Source organism: Myotis brandtii, unplaced genomic scaffold (genome assembly GCF_000412655.1).
Source record: "Myotis brandtii unplaced genomic scaffold, ASM41265v1 scaffold550, whole genome shotgun sequence".
NCBI classification, from domain to species: Eukaryota; Metazoa; Chordata; class Mammalia; order Chiroptera; family Vespertilionidae; genus Myotis; species Myotis brandtii.
Genome location: NW_005370043.1, coordinates 3,736,420 through 3,762,060, shown reverse-complemented (window position 1 = coordinate 3,762,060; position 25,641 = coordinate 3,736,420). Strand labels below are relative to the sequence as shown.

General features: G+C 39.5%; 1 protein-coding gene across 3 annotated transcripts in view; it reads right to left on the bottom strand.

Moving 5' to 3' along the window:
- Positions 1–25,641, bottom strand: part of LOC102245761 (chromosome unknown open reading frame, human C10orf76) — a 148,574-nt gene that overhangs the window by 58,069 nt on the left and 64,864 nt on the right. For all 3 annotated transcript variants that reach the window (XM_005878274.2, XM_014549421.1, XM_014549422.1), the window contains 3 exons: positions 17,614–17,696; positions 16,051–16,177; positions 9,882–9,957 (listed from right to left, as the gene is read on the bottom strand). In XM_005878274.2, coding sequence (XP_005878336.1) covers positions 9,882–9,957; positions 16,051–16,177; positions 17,614–17,696 — 286 coding nt within the window. The remainder of the gene's footprint in view (positions 1–9,881; positions 9,958–16,050; positions 16,178–17,613; positions 17,697–25,641) is intronic.

The following is a 25,641-nucleotide window of genomic DNA, read 5'->3' as shown; positions in this document are numbered from 1 at the left end:
ATCGATCTCTCTCATCGATGTTTCTAACTCTCTATCCCTCTCCCTTCTTCTCTGTAAAAAATCAATAAAATATGTATTTAAAAAAAAAAAAAAGAAAAGAAAAATCAATGATGAGAGAGAATCATGGATCGGCTGCCTCCTGCATGCCCCCTACTGGGGATTGAGCCTGCAACCCAGGCATGTACCCTTGGCCAGAATTGAACCTGGGACCCTTCAGTCCGCAGGCTGACGCTCTCCACTGAGCCAAACTGGCTAGGGCTACATCCTATTTCTTGAGGTGAGTGGTTCACAGGCTCATTTTAGGATCAACCTTTATTACAATCATGTATTAATATACTGGGGGCCCATATTGTACTCTTCAGAATTTATCAAATAGTTCATATGTTTAAAGTAGGAAATTAGTTCAGATTAAATGGCCAAAAGGAACAGATTTTAATCCATCCTATCTAAATCCCATCTAGTAAATTTTTCCTTAAGAAAGATGTGTTATAGTCAAAACCCTGTTCAGAAATCTTTTGTCCCCTTCTACCCAAAATGAGCTCCAACTACAGATGGCTATTTCTGCTGCCTTTACAGAGGTGTCACTAAGATGAATGCAGGAGAGGGGAGACCAATGAGAACCAACTGTCTCTGGAACTTCCTTGAAATTGAGAATTTTCATCATATAAAAATAGTGTCAAATGAGAAGAGATAAATTAATGTTCTTTGGTATACAAGATAGTGAAAATACCTCTCAGCATACCCTCTGTTTGACATCCCACTCACATGTTATTGGTTTTAAAAGAAATAATATAGAAACCAATTAGAATGAAAACATCTCATTAAACCTCTTACAACAGGAGCCCACTTTGCTAAAGCATGCACAATATCTGGGCTCCAGAGAGAAATGTATAATCGAGGTAAAATTAATCAAAATCTACATAAAAATAACAGCAAGAGACAGTTTAAGAAGAAAATCTTTCCTCAGTGTTAGAAATTCCTAAAGTCTGATCACTGAGTGCATAATTCCGCTTATTATTTTCTTCTACTAAGTAACACTATATTTATAATTAGGCTGATATCACAGTAAAATGACAGTACGATGTACACAATTCATTTAACAATTAATCTACTGGAGCTAAAAATTCTTACCATGTCATTAATTGCCTGCTTAAAATGCTGCCTCAGTTTTAGTTCTAGATTATCACACACCTTTAAAAGCCCAGAGGAAATGTGATGCACAAGGCAAGGCTTATTTAGAGGAGAAATAACAGGCAGCATTGGGCTTCACACTTTTCTCTCCCAATGGACCCAAACACAGAAGAGACTTCACTGTGACCACTAAGCTTACTACTGATTATTGGAGCATCTTCTTTCTCAGTAAAGCTCTCACACCCACCCTCACCACAAACTGCCTTTTTAACTGTCCTTTATCTGCCTGTTCACTCTAATTTTCAATATAAGAACAAATATTAGCTACTATCTTTTCCTCCTCTTCCTCCTCCTCCTCCCCCCCACCTCTTCCTTCTTTAATATTTCAAGTGGTAAACCTCTCTACAGGGGTTTTGGAAGAGTAGGAGGATAGAGAAAGACTTGAACTATTCTATGAAGGCTGTCATCTCTGATTTCTCTATAAAAAGATTTTATTTTTCCAGTCTGGCTCTGGTTGATGATTTTCCACCCACAAATTTATTCTTTACAAATTTATTCTTTACAAAGAGCTTTGCAGTTGATTCTTAGGGAATTTTTTCAGTCTTCAAGTCCATTTTATGTAACAGCAGCAAGCCAAAACTCAACGAGGGGAAAGATTGTTCCCAAATCATCCACCAGAGTCAGGATTAAATAAAAGCACCTGGATAAAAATTTAGAAGGCATATTTATCAAAAGTGCTGATGATGCAAAACTGCAAAGGAAAAATAATACATTAAATGACATAATCAGGCCTCAAAATATATCCTAATAGCCCTGGCTGGTGTGGCTCAGTTGGTTGAAGCATCTTTCCATACACTAAAAAAGGTTGCAGGTTCAATTCCCCATCAGGTCACATTTCTATAGCATTAAAACAAAACAAAAAAACAAACTACCACAAAGCAAAACATCTTTACCAACTAAATAATTACAGGATGGGAGAGAGAGCTTGAGAGCAGGTCACTTTAAGCAGATTTGCAGGTTTTAGTAGGACCTAAGCTTGTTATGAAGCAACAATGCAAGTCCACTACTGAAAACTCATGTGCTAGTATAATTGGAGGCTACAAATATCCTAGGTGCTAATAGTCTCCCTATAATTTAACCTACTCAGATTATATTTGGATCTCGTTTTAGATGTCATTCAATCCAATAAACATTTACTGAATGCTTATTTAGTACAAGGCACACCCTAACACCATACTTGTAGGAGGTAAATTGAGAAGTTAGGATATGACTTTTTTTAAAATCACAGTAGCCAGAGATTTTGAGACTATTTCATATGAAGAACAATTGAAGGAAGAAAGGATGTTTTGCCAACAGAATGGCAATCATATACATGTTAGCCCTCTGAAGAAGTTTACATGTAGAAGACAGGAACATTTCGGTGTTGCATCTGAAAGAAGAAATAGAATCAATAGGTTCAGGTTATGAAGAGGAAAATTCCAACATGAGGAAGAAATTCTCATCCCTTAAAAAACTGAATGGAATATAGCCTAAAATATTAGGAACTATTTTACTAAGTGTTCAAGGACTTAGTAAATATCAGTGGATATTACCTAACAGCTTTGGGAAGGAGAACAGGGTAGATGGCCTCTTAGGTTCTTTCAACGTTTAAGGTACCGTGATCCAGGCACTGCTAATCTGCAAGATCAAAGTCCAATAAAAAAAAAGAGGAGGTATGTACCTTAGCCATTGTGGTGTAAATCTGAGAATTTAGAGTGATTGAGCTTCTATGGAGCCAAAACCACGTCTCTCGTTATTCACAATAATCCAGACACCTAAACTTTCATCTGCTGAAGAGATGCCTATTTGGGTTTGCTGATAGGATAATATATTGCTACTCAATAGTAATGGCTTTTTCATCCCATTAGCAGGTTAACAGTCTACTTGTTCAACATGGTTAGAATACCTGAGTTAAGTGACCAGGGTTTGGCCTGATTTTGGGAAAGATAAATAGAGAGGGGGAAATAAGGGATAAGATGAAAAACTGCCCACAGTTTTAAAAGACTACTTTATAAAGTAACCTAAGATAGAAGATGCAAAAGGGAAAGGAATTAGGGACCTAAACGATGCCTATTGTTCTCATTTGTGGCTAAGCTCTTTGTAAGTTACAATTAGAAACCAACGGTTTGTGAAATAAGCCATGGTTAAGTCGGTACCTATCCTACCTTTAAAAAAAATCAGTTGAGGAAAATGAAAAAGTTCTGGAGATGGCTGGTGGTGGGGTTGCACAACTATGTGAATATACTTAATGTAATAAAACTGTAGACTTAAAAATGGTTAAAATGGTAAATTTTGTTATGTATATTTTTCCATACTTAAAAAAATCGGCCCTAGCTGGTTTGGCTCAGTGTAATAGAGTGTTGGCCTGCGGACTGAAGGGTCCCAGGTTCGATTCCGGTCAAGGGCACATGCCCTGACTGCAGGCTTGATCCCCAGTGGGGGGCATGCAAGAGGCAGCCAATCAATGATTCTCTCTCATCATTGATGTTTCTATCTCTCTCTCTCCTTCTCCCTTCCTCTCTGAAATTTAAAAAAAAAAAAAAAAAAAAAAAAAGAGTGGAAAAAAGACCCCAATGGAATTTCAGCTTGAGGTAAGCAGTTTTCATATACTAAAGTTACACTCACCTAAAATCACAGTAGACCCAACTAAAAATCTTAATATTTTATAACACATATTTGAATCTCCTAAATCAAGACTTCTTTACTGTACTGCAATTCACCAAGCCAGCTATGACCTAATGCAAAACCTCACTTTGTAGCATAAACCAAGTTAAGGCAAAACAGATTAGCCACATGGTTGTTTTTCATTTCTAACTGTAGTCCTAAGAGATTAGGCAACAGCAACCATCAGAATAATATGTAATGCTTTCTAGTCATTGGGGAAACAATATAATAGCAGCCTCATTTCAGTGCTTTGTTTTAATCTGCATAGTGCTTTTCATTCTCTGTAAGAGCTCAGCGGATCTGATTAACAAAAGAAAGGTCATTACTGACGAATTCTAACCTAGGGGATAATCTGAGCCTGTCTGCCACTTTAGAACAGACAACTGGAATAAGAGACTATGTTCCTGTATTTCTTGCTACTCGAGTCATCAGCCCAAAGCCTCTGCTCCTTTTCACTTTAATCCATATTTACTTTTCACTAGACTAAGTTGCAACCTTCAGCTGAAGTGCCTGGCATCAAACTGCTCCTCTTCCCCACTCATCAGTATCTACTCTGATAAGAGAACTGTGACTAATATTGTAGCACGAACAGGTGCATGGGCAAGAGGGCTTGGGGGGATTTTGAATGACTCAGCCCTCACATTCCCTTTCCAGCCTTAACTCTGTGGCCATCAACAGTCAGTGTACTTTCTTTGATTATTGCCTGAAGGTTTTTATTCTGTGACATTCAGAACTCTATGCACAACTTCTCCAAAGGTGTTAACTCCCATTATCTAGAGGCCACTAAGAGCTATTCTTGTTCCTTTGCCTCCCTGGCAGAGTGCACATTTAAAGCTTTTCTTCTTCTTTTTTTTGGAGGGAGTATTTTTTTAGAGTAAAGGAAAATAGCTACATAAGCAAATAAGCAGGAAATGGGGGGGGGGGGCTCCTTAGAACAAAAAAGACCATGGAGCAAGCAAGGTAACAAGAGGCAAATTCATTAGGTGAACAATTAAGAGATTTACAGAGAAATGCACTGAAGTCTTATTCCAAACCCCAGGCTTGTCACTAACCGAAGCAATATCTAAAAAGTCGTTCTTGAGCCCTAGCCTGTTTGGCTCAGTGGATTTAGAACATTCGCCTGCGGACTGAAGGGTCCCGGGTTTGATTCCGGTCAAGGGCACATGCCTGGATTGTGGGCTCGATCCCCAGTAGGGGGCGTGCAGGAGGCAGCCGATCAATGATTCTCATCATTGATGTTTCTAGCTCTCTCTCCCTCTCCCTTCCTCTGTGAAATCAATAAAAAATATATTTAATAAAAATAAAAAGTCATTCTCGAAGAAAAACTAAACACATTCCAAATAAAGGAGAAAATTAATATATTAATCATAGAGTTCAAATTTTATCCAACTTAAGAAAATTACAGATCAGGAAAAAACCTATCTGCAGTGATTTAGCTTCTACTTCTGTGAGCAATCAGAGAATAGATTGTGAATCTGGCACTAATAAAATGTTCATTAAGTGAAAAGCATTAAGATGTTAACTTGAAGAGATTCATTACAGACTTCAAATTACTTACTTTGAAAGTAGTTTGATTAGACGAAGGTCAGATTTTAGTCTAACATTTTTCTTTTTCTCTTTTGACACATAGTCAGCAGACATCTATAGGACCCCAGTAAAGGAGCCTGCTAAGTGGTAGCAGAATATATTTAGCATAGACGTCTCCAAGCAAAACTTCCCAAATGTTTTCTCCTTCCATCCCTGCACATGTTCCTTCTCCCCCTCACGCCCCCCTCCCCCACCCTACACACACACCAGAGTGTTCTTTTGTGGACTAGTAGATCTGTGGAGACAGCTGCAGTAACAATTATACCAAGTAAAATTTTAAAGGTGGAGCTATATTTTACTTTTCTTGTGGCAAAGCAATGGAACAACCCTCCCATGGGGAGGAATAAACACAGAGCTCTGTATGTTAATGACATCAGTGTTCCAACAAAAATAGCACTTTCTAAGCAGCTGCATTTTAAGAGTATCTCTGAAGGATCAAATAGGAAGAGAGAGACAAGTTGTTTAAATACAAATAACTTTGACAATTAAAGAACTAGCATGACTAAGCGAGGAAAGACAAGTGAAAAGCAAACAGTCTGACACTTGAGCAAATTTAGGACTCCAAACATGTGGGAGTACTTTTAATTTTCGCTATCAGAATCTAAACCCCGAAGAACAGACAGGCCTGCAGCCTTTTACCTACTGGTGAGATACTATATTACAGTTGCCATCAGATGTACTGCATTCCAGAAAATCCCAAAGGCATAATTTGTAGCTGTCATCAACTAGCAAATCAGTCTCAGAGGTCCTCCCAGCTGTTACATGTCTGAAAGTTTCACACGCAATCCAATCCCTTCCCATGGCTATCAAAGAACTTACTACAGGAGAGGTGGCTAAGAGTTTGCTCTGCCCTAGAAATCCTTTCCAGGTCTGGGATCAGCACAAATACCTTTATAAACAACAGAAGTAAATGTTACATACCATCACAATATTACTCCTAAACCTTTATAATCAACTTGATAATCAATTTGGTGGCGAATAGTTAAATGTCTCACAGTATCCTTGGGAGATATTTAACCCACAGGTCCAATTTTCTGACAGAGTCTCCTGTTTTCTAAATAATTCAAATTTAATAGTGTCATGGATGTACAACACAACCTCTTAGAAAAAAAGAAAAGGAGCATAAACGGCAGCACTCATTAATGTTGGCTCAGTGGAATACAGACTTCTTAGGCATATCACTTTTTTGCCCTCAGCTGAGAAAAGAAAACTCCCTGGACCACCCTTATACAAAGAATCAAAATCAAGCCACACAAAAAAAGCAAAATAGCTTTTAAGGCTAAGGGTAACATGTTAACTTTTATAGAAGGGACAAATGAAGACCTATTTAGGAAACATTCTAAGGAAGGCTCAAAATGCTAAACCTGGTATGGCAATTCCTTAAAAAAAATTAAACAAAGAATCACCATATGATCCTCCAATTCTATTTCTCAGTTAATGCCCAAAAGAAGTAAAAGCAGGGACTGAACAGATGTTTGTACACCCATGCACAAATAACCAAAATCACAATAACCAAAAGGTGGAAGTAACTTGCTTGGGGCTTCGTCAGTGGATGAATAAATAAACAAAATGTAACATATACATACAATGGAATATTATTTAGCCTAAAAAGGAAGGAAATTCTGACACATGCTACAACAGGAGTGAACCTTAAAAACATTAGGCTAAGTGAAATGACCAGTATTTTATAGTTTACTAAGTGCTTTCATATACATTACATCATGTAATTCTCACAACCACTTCCCTATGAAACAGTTGATATTGCCATGATCTCCATTTTATAGGTAGTGGAAAGAGTTCAGAGAAGCTAAATAACTTGCTCAAGGTCAGACAAAAACAAAAAATCCAGTTTCTCTAACTGAAATTTCCATACTCCTTTCAATATATCATGCTGAGTTTTCTGCTTACCTCCATGGAAGCCTTTGATGCAACTCTATAGAAGGAGGCAGTACAGTACAGAACAGGAGTGGGGAACATCTGGCCTGAGGGCCTATTTATTTGGTCTGGCCCTGCCAAGGCATTAGGGGTGAGTTCATTAAATGTTTGACAATATATACTAAGGAAGGCTAATTTTTAAGTTGACAATTTTGTATGGCCCGCAAATGATGTTATAAATATCCAAATGACCCTTGGAAGAAAAAAGGTTCCCCACCTCTGGTGTAGAAGAAAGAGCCCTGGACTTGGGAGTTAGAAGACCTATGATTAATTATCAGCTTTGCCACACGACAATTGTGAGACTTTCTGCATTTCACAATAGCTTTAAGACTCAGTTTCTTCACTGGTAAAAGTGTACTTTAAGTTTATAATATAGTCTTCTTTATAGAGTTTGATAATTAAAGAAGACAGTAAATGAAAGAGCAGAACAAAGTTTAGAACTTAAGTGAAAATAAATGTCACAAAGAAAAAATGTAAGCTTTCACAGGCTAAGCATCACCAATATTTCCCCCTGATCTGGCCTTAGTGTGATAAGTGGCACTTATCACAAACACATCTTTCTAGGAATCTCCTGAGAAAACTGACTACATCTCTGATACATCTGACACATACTCTGAGTCTAATTCATTAGCAACAGTGAAAATGATATAATAATTATTCTCTTCAGCAAATTCATCAAAAAAGTTTGAGGAATAAAAATGGAGTACAAGCCTAACAAAGACTTGCAAAGAGAAGAAAGAGATCATAGTCATAGGCATCTGCTAAAAACTTAACCCAGTCCTGGGGGCGAGCTGGAGGGGGTCAATGGAGGGAAAGGGGGGACATATATAATACTTTCAACAATAAAGAATTATTAATTAAAAAAACAACAACTTAATCCAGTCCTTTCTGGTCTATTCAGAAAAAGGATAGGCCAAGACCTTAAACCAGCTGTTTGATGGCCCTTGAAAAGAATAAGGACAGTAGCCAAGCCAGAAGTCACTGAAAGGAAAAGCAACAAATTAGAAGATAAAGCAAGCATAAAAGAATGTGATCAAGGAAACAGATCCCAGATGAAAAGGAGCTGCCTGGAAAGACCAAGTAAATATATAAGTAAATAAACATAATGTAATTTATACCCATATGCACTTTATAATCTAACCCAGAATCTTGTGCTTCTTTCAAATACCCACATTTGTCATATTGCCCTCGGGTCACAAAGGGATATTTAGAATAAAGCAGTTTGTAATTCCCGATTCTTACAGAAAATCATATTTATTGTAAGGCCTCACTACCATATCTGGTTTACTTGCTAGGTGCAAATATACATTTATTTGTGAGATTTATAAAACTGTATTTGCTACAAAATGTCTCTGGGGTCAGGTAAGGCAGATCAACCTTCAGTGCAATCTTGTTAGCTCATCTCACCCTCATGCTCCCTCAGCCCAGCCCTCACAACGCAATTTCACACTTTTCCTTTCATTCCCAGACATGCCAAACACTATAGTAAATCACTACAGGGATAGGACAGTTTGCCTTAAAAAAAAAACAAAAAAAAACTATGGAAACAAACACTGACTCCAAGCTCTGTCACACATTAGGATATACTAAGTTGTAAATGTATATTACTATTACTGGGAATGCCTGGCAAGGCTTACATCTGGAGCTAAATCAAGTTTCCCCATCTGTTGGGTTTGCCTCATCCACTCAATGTTAATTTTTCAATTGTTTGCAAGAACAATTTAATAACTGTTGAGAAAAATGGAAAATGATAGACACAGAGGAAGCAAGAAATATAAGAAAAGTAAGTCAGCTTTAGGTTTCCCAATACTGAAGGCATAGTTTCTCCATTTACAAACAGCTCACTCCAGTGAATGTGTGGTATTTCCTTCTATGTCTCTGGATCTATTTTGTTCATCAGCTTATTTTATTCATTAGATCCCACATATGAGTGAGATCTTGTGATATTTGTCTGTCTCTGACTGGCTTATTTTGCTTAGCATAATACTCTCCAGGTCCCTCCATGTGGTATTTCCTTAAGACCCTAAACCAACTCCATGTATGACTCAGTTTTATCCAATACCTACAGCACTCTGTAATTGTCTTGCTGCTTCATAAGGAACCTAAAATGACTTAGCCCCACAAGCTCCATTCCATGTGCCTCTATTTACCACAAATAGAAATAGCCATGTAAAGCAAAACGTCAAAGTTCCAGATTCCCATGAGTCATTCTTTGAACTGAGAACGGCAGAAAAAATTTTCAAAGAAAAGCTTTCAGATGCCCTATACACAGAGGTGCCTGAAAAGGCCCTGCAACCATCTCTGAGTAAGAAAAGAAAATTCACAGAACAGCACTGTGAGTTATTTCAATGACAAAATGAAAGTCTCATGCACGCCTGCTTTTCTTGATCAAGTATGACAATTTCTTCCACTCCTACAGGCATCAGGGCTTAAAATAGTAGTGGTGTTCAACAAACTACTTAGAAAAGTACAACACACCTGAGGATGAACCAAGGAACTCTGAAAGAGAAAATCTCATTCCTTACCTGATATTAACCAATGCATGGGTCACCTTGCTAGCAGCTTCTTTCCACTGGCCTGCATTGGTAGAAAGCCTCAGGACTGTACAGAAGGAAAGAACAAAGATCTGTCAGACCCCTTGTATAAAACACAGATATGAAGATGAAGACACGTCTCAGAATAGCACTATTAGAATAACCAAACAGAGCCTGTACCAAGCTTCTGTTTAAAATGTCCTCATCCTGCCCTGGCCAGTTTGGCTCAGTGGATAGAGGGCCGGCCTGCGAACTGAAGGGTCCCAGCTTCGATTCCGGTCAGGGGCACATGCCCGGGTTGTGTGCAGTTGAGTAATTGAAGACCTTTAGATGTTCCTTTTTGGAAAATAAATCATGAGAGTATTGATCGCTGGAAGTGAAGATCACACAACGCAATGGGATTGAATGGAAGAAAAAGGTGAAGTGAGGTGGCACCTGCTTCTGGAGCAAAGGCATCAGGACATTATGAGGTTAACATTCCTTACCTTTCACCAGAGCAGACATTACAGTCCAGAGGCTTCAGTTTCTAAGGAAAGAGCAACACACACGTAGGGTGCAAAATCCTGTTGCTTTCACGTCCCATGTTCTGTCCCCCCCAGTTACCGAGAGAGTTTCTGTCAGTAGGTCATCTTCTGTGGCTCCAGACACCAGTTAGCCTGTGGGCTGCTGCTGGCCTCAGGCCATGATCACATTTTCCCAGTCTTTGATGTTGTGTGTACATATTTGTTGGGATCAGGTTGCTGTCTTCCCTTGGAATGAATGATCCTTGATTAGGAGAGCATGTCATATGTACATTTTTGCTGTTGTAATATCTTTTATTTTTGTTTGTTGATTGTTTAATGACCTTACTTGAACTAGTGGAATGCTACTGTTCTACCTAACTCTACTTCCCCTTTTGCTCTTTTTAATACATTTTATTGTTCTATTTTAATTTTGCTTGTGTATTCATTTATTCTTTTTTTAAATATATTTTATTGATTTTTTACAGAGAGGAAGGAAGAGGGATAGAGTTAGAAACATCAATGAGAGAGAAACATCGATCAGCTGTCTCCTGCACACTCCCTATTGGGGATATGCCCGCAACTAAGGTACATGACCTTGACCGAAATCGAACTTGGGACCCTTCAGTCCGCAGGCTGATGCTCTATCCACTGAGCCAAACAGATTAGGGCTGCAAGAATTTTTAAACATGCAATATCTATCTAGTCAGGAGCACTGACCTCTTTTCCTGTAGACCAGCGGTTCTCAACCTGTGGGTCGCGACCCCTTTGGGGGTCGAACGACTCTTTCACAGGGGTCGCCTAAGACCATCGGAAAACACATATTCGCTCTGTCTGTCATTTCTTCATCCTTTCGCTGCCCTCACTCAGGCTTTCGAACCCTTGGCTGAGCTGGCTCGGAAACCAGACTAATATCCTTCATGAATATTTGCAAATCAAATCCAACAACACATAAAAATGATAATAAATTACAATCATGTAGGGTTGGTTTAACATTTAAAACTCAATCAATCACTCTAGCAATACTCTACAGTAGGAAAACCATGTGATCATCTCAATAAATGCTAAAACTGTTTTAATAGTATCCAACATTTATTAATGATAATACCTCCACTGAAACTAAAAACAAAAGGGAATTTCTTTAACCTGATAAAGGGCATCTATGAAAACCTATAGCTAATATCACATTTAATGAAGAATAACTGAGTATTTTATATTGGAAACAAGGCAAATATATCCATTCTCACAACTCTAATTTAACATACTACTGGAAGTCCTAGCCAGTGAAATAAGGCAAGAAAAAAAAAGGCATACAAATTGGAATAAAAACTGTTTTATTCGCAGGTAACATGGTCTACACAGAAAATCCCAAAAAGGTTATAAGAAGCTACTAAAGCTAATAAGTGAGTTTAGCAAGATGACAGGATACAAGGTGAAATTTAAAAATTAAAGTGTTTCTATATATTAGCAATGAACAAATTAAAAAATTGAGATTCTAAATAATACCATTTACAATAGCACCAAAATCCATGAAATATTTTGAGATAAATTTAATAAAATATATTTAAGATTTGCCCTGGCCAGTGAGGCTCACTTGGTTAGGGCATTGCCCCATGCATCAATGGGTCACGGGTTCAATTCCCAATAAGGGCACATATGGGAGGCACAGATCAATGTTTCTCTTTCACATCAATATTTTTCTCTCTCTCTCCCTCTTCCTTCCTCTCTCTCTAGAATTAATGAAAAACATATCCCTGGGTGAGGATTAAAAAAATACAGGGTGTGCCCCCCCCCAATGTATACATACTTTAACAGCTGGTAGCTAAATTTTGAAAATGAAAAGTATTTTAATAAACACTGGTTTTAAAATTATTCAAAGTGTGTGTACACATTTTTGGGGGGACACGATATGTGTGTGTGTGTGTGTGTGTGTGTGCACGTGCGCACAAGATTTTCATGCTGAAAACTACAAAATAGCATGAAAAAAACAGAACCACAGGCATGGAAACATGGAACAAACTGACTAATCTCAGAGGGAAGTGGGGAGGGGAGGCGGGGAGAAATTAACCAAAGATCTTATATGCATACTAGAGGCCTGCAGGGATCAGGCCAAAACTGGCTCTCCGACATCCCCCAAGGGGTCCCAGATTTCGAGAGGGTGCAGGCCAGGCCAAGGGACCCCACTGGTGCACAACTGGGGCTGGGGAGGGACCACAGGAGGGCTCCAGAGCATGTCCTGCCTGACTCGCCCAGTCCCAATCAGCCGGACCCCAGCAGCAAGCTAACCTACAGGTCAGAGCATCTGCCCCTGGTGGTCAGTGCACACCATAGCGATCGGTCAAACAGTTGAAAGGTCAGAGGGACAATTAGCATATTAGGCTTTTATATATATAGATATGCATTACATATGGACATAGATAATAGGTTGGTGAAGGCCTGGGGCAGGGTGGGAACTGGCTGAAAGGGGACAATGGGGGAGCGGGGGAGGGAGATATCTGTAACACTCTTAACAATAAAGATTTTAAAAATAAAAATAATAATGTATCTGCTTTGGAAAACAGTTTGATAGTTTCTTATAAAGTTAATATATTTATCAAATACCCAAAAATCCCATTCATAGGTATGTAATCAAGTGAAATGAAAACTTGTACTCACACAAACCCTGCACAAGAATGTTTGTAGAGGCTTTATTTATAATTGCTAAAAACTAGAAACCTCTCAAATGTACTTCAATTGACAGATAAACTAAACTGGCATATTTCTACAATGAAATATTATTCTATAACAAAGAGGAATGAACTACTAATACATGCATCAACATGGATGAATTTCAAACAAATTACTCTGTAAAAGAAGCCAGACTCAAAAGGCTATATCAGTGGTTCTCAACCTTCCTAAAGCCGTGACCCTTTAATACAGTTCCTCATGTTGTGGTGACCCCCAACCATAAAATTATTTTCGCTGCTACTTCATAACTGTAATTTTGCTACTGTTATGAATCGTAATGTAAATATCTGATATGCAGGATGAATTTAGGTGACCCATGTGAAAGGGTCGTTTGACCCCCAAAGGGGTCGCGACCTACAGGTTGAGAACCTCTGGACTATATGATCCCATCCACATATATGTATTTTTTAACTTTAAAAAATTTTTTTCCTTTTTATTGAATTTATTGGAATGACACCGATTAACAAAATTATACAGGTTTCATGTGCACAATTCTACACCACATCATCTGTACACTGTACTGTGTGTTCACCACCCCAAGTCAAGTCTCCATCCATCACTATTTATCCCCCCTATACCCTCCTCCACTGCCACAACACCTCCCCCCACCCTCCTCCCGCCCCACAATCACTACACTGTTATTCCTGTATATATATATGTATTTTTTTAGAAAAGGAAAAAACTATGTGGACAGGGAACAGATCAGTGGTTGCTAGGGGTGGTGGGTAGTGAAAGAGTTGATCTCACAGGAGCACAAGAAAAAGTTTGGAGGTAATGAAACTCCCATATCTTGAATTTTTGTGGCAATTACACTTCTATATGCATTTGTCAAAACTCAGAATTGTATGAATCTCAGAGAGAAGGGGGTAGGGGGTGGGAAGAGATTAAATAAAGAATGTGCATGCATTTATACATAAACTATGGACACAGACAATAGTGCGGTAGGTCTGGGTGTGTGTGGTGAGGTGGGATAGAAGGGGTCAATGGGGGGAAAAAGGGAACATCTCTAATACTTTCAATAATAAAGATAAATATAAAAAATATACCTCAAAAAACCTGACTTAAGGCCTAGCTAGTTTGGCTCAATGGATACAGCGTCAGCCTGTGGACTGAGTCCCAGGTTTGATTCCAGTCAAGGGCACATGCCCAGGTTGCGGGTTCCATCCCCAGTGGGGTGTGTGCAAGAGGCAGCTGATCCACGATTCTCTCTCATCATTGATGTTTCTATCTCTCTCTCTCCCTTCCTTTCTGAAATCAATAAAAAATTTTTTAAAAAAACGACTTAAAAAAGGCTTTTTCCATCAGAAGTTTCATCATACTTTATAAAAAATGGAGAGTGCTAAAACATGCTATCTCCATTTGTTGTGCTTAATTTAGTGAAAATTTCACTTTCCTATTTGTGTTTTCCAGGTTAACATTTTTTAAGATAAATTTTTTATTGTTGATAATATTACAGATACTTCCCATTTCCCCACCCTTTCCCCCCTCCAGGTTAACATTTTAATTCCCTTGGCAGATTTGAGCATTCCCAGATATCCTCTCTCATCTTGTTGCTATAGCTACAAGGACTTAATCTCATTTACTCTGTACATGGCCCAGTTAAGCAGGTATGACAGGCTTCTATAAAATATCTCTCCGACTCCAACTCTTTTTCTTTCCTCATTGAAAGGCACCTTTATTCATCTATTAATGGGTGCTGAAGCCTGGAATGTATACGTGTATATATAATAGCTTCATATATATATGTATGTATATGTGTGTATATATGTATGTATGTATGTATGTATATGTATATATACATATATATGTGTGTGTGTCAAAGAAATAAAATATTGTATACTACTTTAAATGAGTGCACTTCATTATATACCAATTACACCTCAATAAAGCTATTAAGTTGGGGATTTTTTAAAAAATATATATTTATTGATTTTTTTACAGAGAGGAGGGGAGAGAGATAGAGAGTTAGAAACATCGATGAGAGAGAAACATTGATCAGCTGCCTCCTGCACATCTCCCACTGGGGATGTGCCCGCAACCCAGGTACATGCCCTTGACCGGAATCGAACCTGGGACCTTTCAGTCCGCAGGCCGACGCTCTATCCACTGAGCCAAACCGGTTTCGGCTAAGTTGGGGATTTTAATAGACAGCTTTACTAAGTGAATTTCTGTTTCTGTGAAATCTTTCCTGAACTTTCAAACTCCAGGTAGGTTTGACTAGACTCTTTACTCAAATTTATAGGGATACATGACCTCTTTCAGAAATATAGGTGGGGCAAAAGTAGATTTACAGTTGTGAGTATTCGAAACACAGAGTTTATTCTTGTATTATTATTTATTAATTATTGTATTTTCCTATGAACAACTGTAACCCTACTTTTGCCCCACCCTGTAGTTGTACTCATTATGGCCAAAGAGTACATTTCAGTGAGCCAATCACCAAAAGGTTTGCAAAAAAGATTTTTATTTAATGCCCACTTCCTCTTGTAAGTTATGCTAAAATACATAGGTATATTAAAACTCCTTAAAATCTTGTACTTTCTCAAATAACACAATGTTCTTCCTTTGGGATCCAAGCTCTTCTATTTCCACTGTCAATTCCCACCCACTCCTTCTCTCCCATCTCACTGCATTCACTAATGTCCACAAGCCTCCCTATTCTCTCTTTTTCTCACAAACATCAAGAAAGGGCTACAGGGCTGCTAACCAGCTTTTTACTGAGATGAATTCTGAGTTCCTGAAGGCAGAAAAGCCCACATATTTCTTCTTATTGCCTGAGAAGAAAAGACTACTGCATTTCTATGCCAAGCAAGGGCACCAAGCAACTACAGAATCTTTTGTAGTCTTTTCTTTTTATATGCTAAAAATCACAGCTGATGCAGAGAGCTGAGCAAAAAGAGGGGAGAGAGGAGTAAAAAGAAAAGACAGCTTACCCATGGAGTATAGGTTGTCAAAGCTCTGGTGCATGCGGATAATCTCATAGTAGAGTTCATCATAGCTGCTTGGGGTGGGCAGGAATGTATCACCGTATGTGATAAACATATTAAATAGGTTCACAATCTAAAAAAGAAGCAAAAGCCCATACACAGGTATCACACTATGAAGACTGGAAGGTATCAGTTGTATACTGCAGCCAGCTCTTACTGGCTTGTAAGAGCTGATTGTTACATTTTCAGGAATTTGTGAGCTAGTTATTAAACAAAGCCATTATTAAAAAATAATTTACATAAACTTACAATTTAATAAATTATATTACAATGAAAGTAATAAATACTACAACTCATCACTTCCCAATTACTTTCTATCTTTTAGTATTATCTATGCTCTTGAGATTAATATTTTTTAAATATATTTTATTGATTTTTTACAGAGAGGAAGGGAGAGGGATAGAGAGTTAGAAACATCAATGAGAGAGAAACATCGATCAGCTGCCTCCTGCACACCCCCTACTGGGGATGTGCCCACAACCAAGGTACATGCCCTTGACCGGAATCGAACCTGGGACCCTTCAATCTGCAGGCCGACTCTCTATGCACTGAGCCAAACTGGTTAGGGCTTGAGATTAATTTACATCTCTTAAATCTGATGTGATGGGAATACCATATTTAATGGTGTGTTATGCTTGTCTTTTCCCAACTCTGCATTCAATGATGCCATTTTGATAACTTTGAAATTGGCCCTGGTGGGTATAGTTTTACCGTGGAAATCAGCAAAAGATATAAATCAGGACTTTTCCCCCAAAAAATGTTAAACATTTATGAACACACTGGGTAATATCTTGAGAAGACAGTAAAAAGGCAAAATGCCCACCTATTACCCCAAATAACCAGTCAGATAAGCAGGCATCTGCAATGTCCCTCAGAAACTAAGTACAGCCATGATGGAACTATTCACGTGGCTGGGACACCTCTAGAGGCTTTGCTATGTACCAACATAGATACTATAGTGCAGTCTCTCAACTGGGACCGAGGCTCATACTCATACACAGAGATCTGACCTATACCTGCCCCTGCCAAGCAATATTAAAGAGAAAGATTCCTGCCCTGGCTGATGTGGCTCAGTTGGTTGGAGCGAAGGGCTGTAGGTTCAATTCCTAGTCAGGGCATATACCCAGGTTGCGAGTTCGATCCCCAGTCAGGGCATGTATGAGAGGCAACCAAGAGATATTTCTCACATCAATGTTTCTCTCTCTCTCTCTCTCTCTCTCTCTCTCTCTCTCTCTCTCTCTCCCCCTTCCTTCCTCTCTAAAGTCAGTAAAAACATATCCTTAAGTGAGGATTAAAAAAAAAAAAAAGGAATAGAAAGTGTACCAGGTTCACCAAAGACATAGGTAAGAGTAGGGAGCACCATTACAGAGATTCTAATCCAAAAGGAAAGTAAAAATAAAGACCTGGTTCCCTATGGCTTAGTCCCCAGAACCCAGCTCCTGTTTCAAACCAGCCCATCTCTGTCTTAGGGTAGAACTTCAGAAAAATAAATATTTTTTGGTTACTCACCATAAGGGCTAATGTAAAAATGTTGTGTTTGGCCAAAAGTACAGTCTCGTTTGACATAAGGAACTTCAGCAAATTTATCAAGGCTTAAAAAAAAAAAAAAAAAAAAGACAGACATCAACAAGCTATTCAAAGCATAACTAATAAAGTTAAATGAAAGCAATGAAAGTCAACTAGCTCTACAGAAATCCAAATAGGGCTAAAATGAGTAAGTCACAGCTACTAAGAACTTTTTAAAAGCAGGAAAGGTGGGTATATTTGAAGAATTGACCTTCCCAAGCACAAGTCTGCTTATCTGCCCATGGAAGGTTTTTAAAAATCTACTTCTTTTTGCCACCTCTTTAAGAGCAATTAAGCTCAGAAATTTGACTATAAAATACATATTAAGTATTCCAAATTTATACCCCCATCAAATTTGCTCAATTTACAAGTCAAAATAAGGGTTCCCTTCTCACCCTAGGCTGCTAGCATCTCCTGTCACCAAATTTTAGCTATGTACCTGTTTCAAACATCATTGCTAAGAGGGACATTTTTCAATTCTAACTGATCACCAGATGAGCCAGCTATGTTGTAGAACTTACACCTGGGCTTCAGCTCGGAATTGGAAGAGAGCTCATGAAGAGGAAAAATAAAAAAGCCCTTAACTGTTCTAACTATTCAAACAAATGTACAGCTCTGCTCTGTCCTTTCTCAACCAAGACAACACTTATTGAAAAAGTCCTCTTTCTGCCTGGCAATCCTTATTGAGGGGAGAGACTGTCAAAACCCAAATAATCTCAGTAAAGAGACTGCCAAGTCCATAGGTTAGCAGTGCAGCTTTAAAGACATTTTACAAATAAATATTAAGCATAAAGAAAATTATCACTTGCCCTGTACTCATTCACGTAGGACTGTGAAATTAATCCTGCTTCTGTGTCCCTCATGACCATCAGCTCTGTCTTAGCATCCCTATTTGATGGCAAACTATAAAGAAGGGGTTTGGCAGTTACAAGCAATTGGTGGTCCTCCCGTCTTCTCTTCTTCAACCCTCCTCACTTCCACAGACACACAAAAAAGGTTTGACCTCTCCTTTTCTAAGACCATATCTGCTTCTTTGCCAGCAAAGTCCATTCTACAATGTTCTCTGAGCTTTGTGTGAAGTTTACTACTCTTAGAGAAGAGACATGGACTTTGATTTGAAACAGCAGGGAATAATGAGTAGGAGTAAAACTCTCTCAACACTGGCTGCCTGCCACACAACACCCCTCACTCTCAAATCCTCTAAAGGCACAGGTACAATAAAGAAGCAGCAGGTAAGGAAAAGTACAAAAGCCTGTCCACATTCTGTTTCTAAGCCTGAATCTTCCCCTCAAATAGCAAGAGTCTTGCTAAGGATGAAGGAGGTAGGAACTCATTTATGAACTCTTTACTCCTGCCCCAACTCAAAGTCTTTGAGGTTTCATAATGGACAGGCAAGTGATAGGCAGCTGGGCCTTTTGATATGGTCTGTTAACAAGTGATCTGTTAGACTGGAAAAAAAAAACAGAAAAAGCTCCATGGGAGGATCACATAATCTGCTTAGCTCCTACCAGGAGCTCAGATAATGAAGGGGACTAACATTAAAATTCATACAAAACTAACCCAGACCAAATCTCTCTCATTAATGATCACTTTGTTGAGTTCATTTAAGGGCTGCCCATTCCACCCTCTACCTCAGAGCTTAGACAAGCCCTGCTAATGGATAGATCACATGACAATCACAGGCTATAAACTCACTGGAGAAAAAGAGGAATTGACGGGTAGCACACGTGGAACTCTGCAAAACATAATGGCTGGAGAGAGATAAAGCAGCTTTTGCACAAATCCAATCAACAAGGATTTTGTCCCCAGCACACACAGCACAAAGATGCAACTTCAGCAGTGGTTATGTGATAAATAAGGGACCCAAAACCTGGAGAAAAGGAAGTGGAAACAATGATTTATTGCCCCTCTGCTGGACTACAGTTAGTCTTGATCTCTGGGATTCAGAATCAGGGATTACAAAGTGATAAATATTAGAGAAGGAAAAGAGCAATTCTGGCACAATCCAAGAGGTGACCTGTGTCCCAACTGCAAGAAACATCAACAGAGCGGAACAGTAGTGAGGAGAGTCAGGCACTATAATACTGAGAGTCAGTGCCAGGGGATACCTGCATCTTGCCCCTGATAATTTAGGTCAGATCCCCCCTTTCCCTCCAAAAAACAAGCCAAGATTTTATCACCTGGAAGTAGCCATTCTCTAAAGCAGGGGTCAGGAACCTTTTTCCTACCAAAGGCCATTTGGATTTTTTTAAAATATATTTTTATTGATTTCAGAGAGGAAAGGAGAGGGAGAGAGAGATAGGAAACATCAATGATGAGAGAGAATCATTGATCAGCTGCCTCCTGCACGTCCCACACTGAGGATCGAGCCCACAACCCGGGTACGTGCCCCTGGCTGGAATCGAACCCAGTACCCTTCAGTCCACAGGCCGACGCTGTATCCACTAAGCCAAACCGGCTAGGGCCCATTTGGATATTTATAACATCATTCACTCAATATAAATTTATGCTGTGCCCAGCCTGCGTGGTTGAGTGGTTGAAAGTTGACGCATGCAGCAGGAGGTCACGGTTCAATTCCCGGTCAGGGCACATGCCCGGGTTGCAGGATCAATCCCCAGTGTGGGGTGTGCAGGAGGCAACCGATTAATCATTCTTTCTCACCATTGATGTTTCTCTCTTTCTTTCCCTTCCTCTCTGAAATCAATAAAAATAAAAATAAAAAAATTTATGTTGCTCTGAAAAAAGCTCCTAGATTTATTGAATTTTGAGTCCGGCTTGGCAGGGTCCAACCAAGTGGGCCTTATATGGCCTACGGGCCAGAGTTCCCAACCCCTGCTCTACAGGGAATTTAACAGGCAGCTAAAAGGAACAAAGCAACCTTAAAATTGGCTCCCACAAGCCTCTGACATCAGGGACCACAATTCCTCTCCAACAGAGAATGCCCCAAATATCCCATGAAATAGTGCTTTTTTTCCTTCATCATCTCCCTGACTTTGCACTCATTCTACCAACTGTTCAGTGTATTCTACATCACTACACACACATTGTCTTTTACCTCTGACCTGATGTGATGAGAGTTCTAAGTCTATGAGGCTTCAACATAGCTGATTATAGATTTTTTAGAGCTAGAAAGGACATTAAAAGTCATTTAAGGTTTCGGGCTCAATCCCTAGTAGAGAGTGTGCAGGAGGCAGCTGATCAATTATTCTCTATCATCATTGATGTTTTTATCTCTCCCTTCTTCTCTGAAATCAAAAATATATATATTTTTTAATTTGTTTAAAATAACAGACAACAGATCAATGTATTTCTTTCCATAGAAACTAACATGATCCCCACAAACACTCCATCTCAACTTTCTATAACCTCACCATAACTGATTACCAGCTGAAATTTACATTACGGTACATAGTACTAAGTACAGGGCCAAACATACAAAGGTATTTCCTCTCTGATGGGGAAAGGAAAGGAGCCAAGTATGTTCAATCAACAGAGAGAGCCATGAATTCTTGGGCAGGAATGCAAATGCCAAAGGAAATCTGGGCAGCCTTCAAGACAAACCTATGGCAGTCTTCAGAATAATAATCGAAGTTCACAAAAACACCAATGCACTGAAGCACCGACAATATTCTAGGAAATCCTTGGGAATCCTGGGTTCGACTCCTAATCTTTGCTATCTCTACTAAATGAAGCTCCAGATACCTGGCTCCAATTACTCTTAACTTGAATGAAAAATAGAGAAGTTATGTCAGTGCAATATTTCAGGTATTATATTACGCATTCAATACATTGTTATAGGGAAATGGGTGTTCCACACACACAAATTCTTCATTGTAAGGTCTTTTCCATCAGGCACTTTGAAAACTTAATTTCTGGGCTCTTTTTCAGGAACTAGAAATTGACTGCAACTGCTGCCTCTTTTGACTCTGTACTGGAGGCAACTGTCAGTATCACACTTAGCTTTGGCCCAAGCTCCTTTCCTTGGGGAATCTTGTGCATGAAGTATGGCAGTGGTGTGCAGCAGTTCTGACTTACTGAATGCCGACAGGAGGAATAAAGGATAGTGTGCAGGTTCTGGGAAGCTGAGCCAGGAACAGGTACCTTGATGGTTCCTGGGTCCCAAGTGAATTCTCAGAGGCAGAGACAACCAATCTATTTTTCAAATGGGAAGAGTTCAGTACCATCACCTGAGAATCCTGCCACCTTATACATAAGGTCCCCCTTCAAACCTCAAGAAACCTTGTTTGCCAAACTGTTCCTAGCATTTACATACCTCACATCATGAAGACTCTCAAATTTTATCCTATTTTAAATTCAAATTGTATTGCCATGTAGGAGAGTAGAATGAATAATGGATATGGGAACTTCTCCAGAACTAAAACCTGTCCCCCACACTGAGGTAAACCAGGTGCACAGATGAACAAGCCAACCATGGAAAGACACAATTAAGTGGTCCTCAGATGCCTGCCTCATGAGAAGCAGAGGGGAGGTTTAATTACAAACCCAAGTGAATGACATTTAAATAAAATTAAAAACAGGAAGGAGACAGAGAGCCTCCAGCAGAACATAAATAAATCTCTCAGAAAATTCAGGGCAGAGAGAGCTGTCTGTTGGACAGCTTTTACATGCTATGAAGAGAAAGAGATACAAAGCAAAGACAAGAGTTTGCCAGGCTCTATTTTGTGGCCTGGCATGGAGCTAGGATAAGATGCCACAGATCACAAATCAAAAAAAAAATCCGCTCATTAGGGGAAACGGATAAATAATTTCACAGGGACTGATAGCAGAGAAATATTAGCATTTCACCTGCTTAGGAGAGAGGTAGAAGAACTTAAAGGACAGACTAGAAATAGCACTAGTGTAATAAGCCAAAGCCTCCAAAACCCCAGAGGCACTATAAACTCCAGCCAATTCTAGCATCTCTGGACAAAATCACCAATTGTCCAGGGACATTGCCAGCAATCAGTAGCCTCACTGTCAATCAACAAAGTGGCACAGGAAGGATTTAGAAGCAAGCACCCACCAATAGAATAATTTAAAAATACACTAGGTGGCTTTTCAGAATACAGGCATCTGTCTGACTGAAAACTCAAACACCTCCCTGAAACAGAGGCCAACAAATCAAAAAAGAAAATGAAATGGCTTTGGTTGCAAGCTATGAACCTCTCCAGGTGAAGGTTGCACAAAAGTCTGTACATCTGGTAGGAAGATTCTGGGACGATGGCAGAGTAGGAAGCACCAGGACTCTCTCTCCCCAGCTGGACAATTGCACTGGCAGAATCTGTCTGATTAACTATTTTGGAACTCTGGACTCTGATGAAAATTTGCAGGTTACAGAAGACTCGGATGGTATATTTTGGTTAATTGTGGTCAATTTTAGCTCCTAGCACTATATAGCAGCTACCCATCCCCTACCCTCAGCCATGTGGCAAGAGCTGGGCACTTGTTCCTGAAGCAGCTTGCACACACACATCTTGTGGAAGCTAAGGTGGCAAAACTGACCCTGTCCTCCTAATATTGGGGATATGTGCACTGATGGCTGACTGCTGGTTTTGATTCTAGGGGTGCAAAGAGGTGGGCAGCATTGTTTTGCACCTCCCCCATTGTTGCAAGCCCTTCCCCCTCCAGATGTGTGACTTCCAGGAGATTAAAGAGTCAGTACTCCTTTTTCCCCTGCCTTCATTTTTCACATTTCCCCTTTAGAAAACTAGACATTGCCCTGGCAGGTGTGCTCAGTGGTTAGAGTGTCGGCCCAAGCACCGAAAGGACATAGGTTTGCTCCCCAGTCAAGGGCATGTATCTGGATTGCAAGTTCACTCCCCACCTTGGTTGGGGCATGTGCAAGAGGCAACCAATCGATGTGTTTCTCTCACATCGATATCTCTCTTTCTCTCTCTTCCCCTCCCTCCCACCCTTCCACTCTCTATTAGAAAAAAAAATTAATGGAAAAAAATATATCCTCAGGTGAGGATTAACAGAAAACTGGACATTAAAGACTAGCATATTAAAAAAAAAAAAACAACTGCAAAAACAGGGAAATTAAAAAGTGACTGCGCATGCCCAAGGAAAGGCTCAGAAGAGACCTAAGAAGACAGTCAGTTTAGAGCTCAAGCTGATCCTCAACACAGACAGCCTACAACAATAAAACAACAAAACAATAATAAAGTCAGCAAACTCTGAGGAAGGGACAGAATCTGATTTCTTGCACCTTGAGGACATTATGTTAAGTGAAATAAGCCTCACAAAAAGACAAATACTGTATGATTCCATTTATGGGGTACTAGAAAGAAGACTGGTGGTTGCCAAGGGTTGAGGGAAGGAAGGAATAGAGCAGTGATGGCGAACCTATGACACGCGTGTCAGAGGTGACACGCGAACTCATTTTTTTGGTTGATTTTTCTTTGTTAAATGGCATTTAAATATATAAAATAAATATCAAAAATATAAGTCTTTGTTTTACTATGGTTGCAAATATCAAAAAATTTCTATATGTGACACGGCACCAGAGTTAAGTTAGGGTTTTTCAAAATGCTGACATGCCGAGCTCAAAAGGTTCGCCATCACTGGAACAGAGAGTCATTGTTTAATAGGTACAGAGTTTTAGTTTTACAAGATGAAAGGAGTTATGGGAAAAGATGGTGGTGATGGCTACAAAACAATGTGAGTATATTTAATACCACTGGACTGTATACTTTAAAAATGACTACAATGGTAAATTTTATCTTTTGTGTATTTTACCATAATAATAAAAAAAAGGTCAGTATATCAACAGGCTGTACTGCCTAATCTAGATGAACTGGAAAAAAGAACAAATCCTTTCTTTAAATGGAAGTTAGGTTCTATTTTACCATTTTCCTTGTTTTTGAAGTGTATCTACTAAAAGAGAAAATATGGTTCTCATCTACCTCCAATTTCCCAATTACTTGGAACACTGCAATTCTCACAGTTACCACTCACCTTCTTCTTTCTCATGAAAATGAGCTTTTATGTGAAAGTTTCCATATGGAGCATGCAGGATCCCATATATGTACCTCATTCTTGTGTAGCTACCTCTAACTAAACATGCTCAGAAGCCAACATTGCCCAACTGAGAGATAGCCAAAATCACTCTTTAAGAAATCTAATAGTCAATGAGACCATGTGTCTGAAGTAGATCCAAAAACTTTACTTTCTGCCAAAATGAATGAAAACCAATAATAGACCTGTCCTGCTCTCTGAGCCAGGAAACAAAGATACCAATGAAACCAAATGATATGTTCCTTTAGAACAGGGGTGGGGACATCAGAATTACAACTAAAATATAGAACAACCATCATTCAGAACTGCCTGAAATCTGGCTGAATGGAAATCCTACAACTAGAGAAGTAAAGAAAGTACACTGGGACTGGTAGGAGGGGGGAGGCATAGAACGAGCTGGTCTGACACCCACGTGTGGCATTTTTTTTCAATCAGGTTGGACATCTCAGCTGCAGAGGCCTCCTGTGAAAAGCAAGGGGTCCCAGCCCCACATAAGACCCCTAGCCCAGGATTCCAGAGCTGGGAAGAGAAATCCCTGTAATTTCAGGCTATAAAAACCAGTGGGGATTATGGCTGAGTGACATGGAGGCTGCTGGAATCCCAGGCAGTTCTTACAGGGTACTGCTTCCTCTGAGCTCCAGTGCCCGGCAGCAGCTTTGGGGATCCAGGGACAAACAGGGAGGAACTGGATTGTCTGGCATCGGGATAGGAACTCGGGGACGGCTTTGTCCAAGACAGGGCATTGTTCCTGTGCTGGGATCTCCCCTGCCGCAGAACTGACTGGCTCCCAATCAGAAGAGCAAAAAGAAAAAAGAATCCAAAAATATGAAAGAAATGGACTTGCAAGTCCAGAAAGCACAGAGAGTCCCAAACAAGAGGAACTCAAAAAGGCCCACACCAAGACACATCATAATTAAAATGCCAAGGGTTAAGGACAAAGAGAGAATCTTAAAA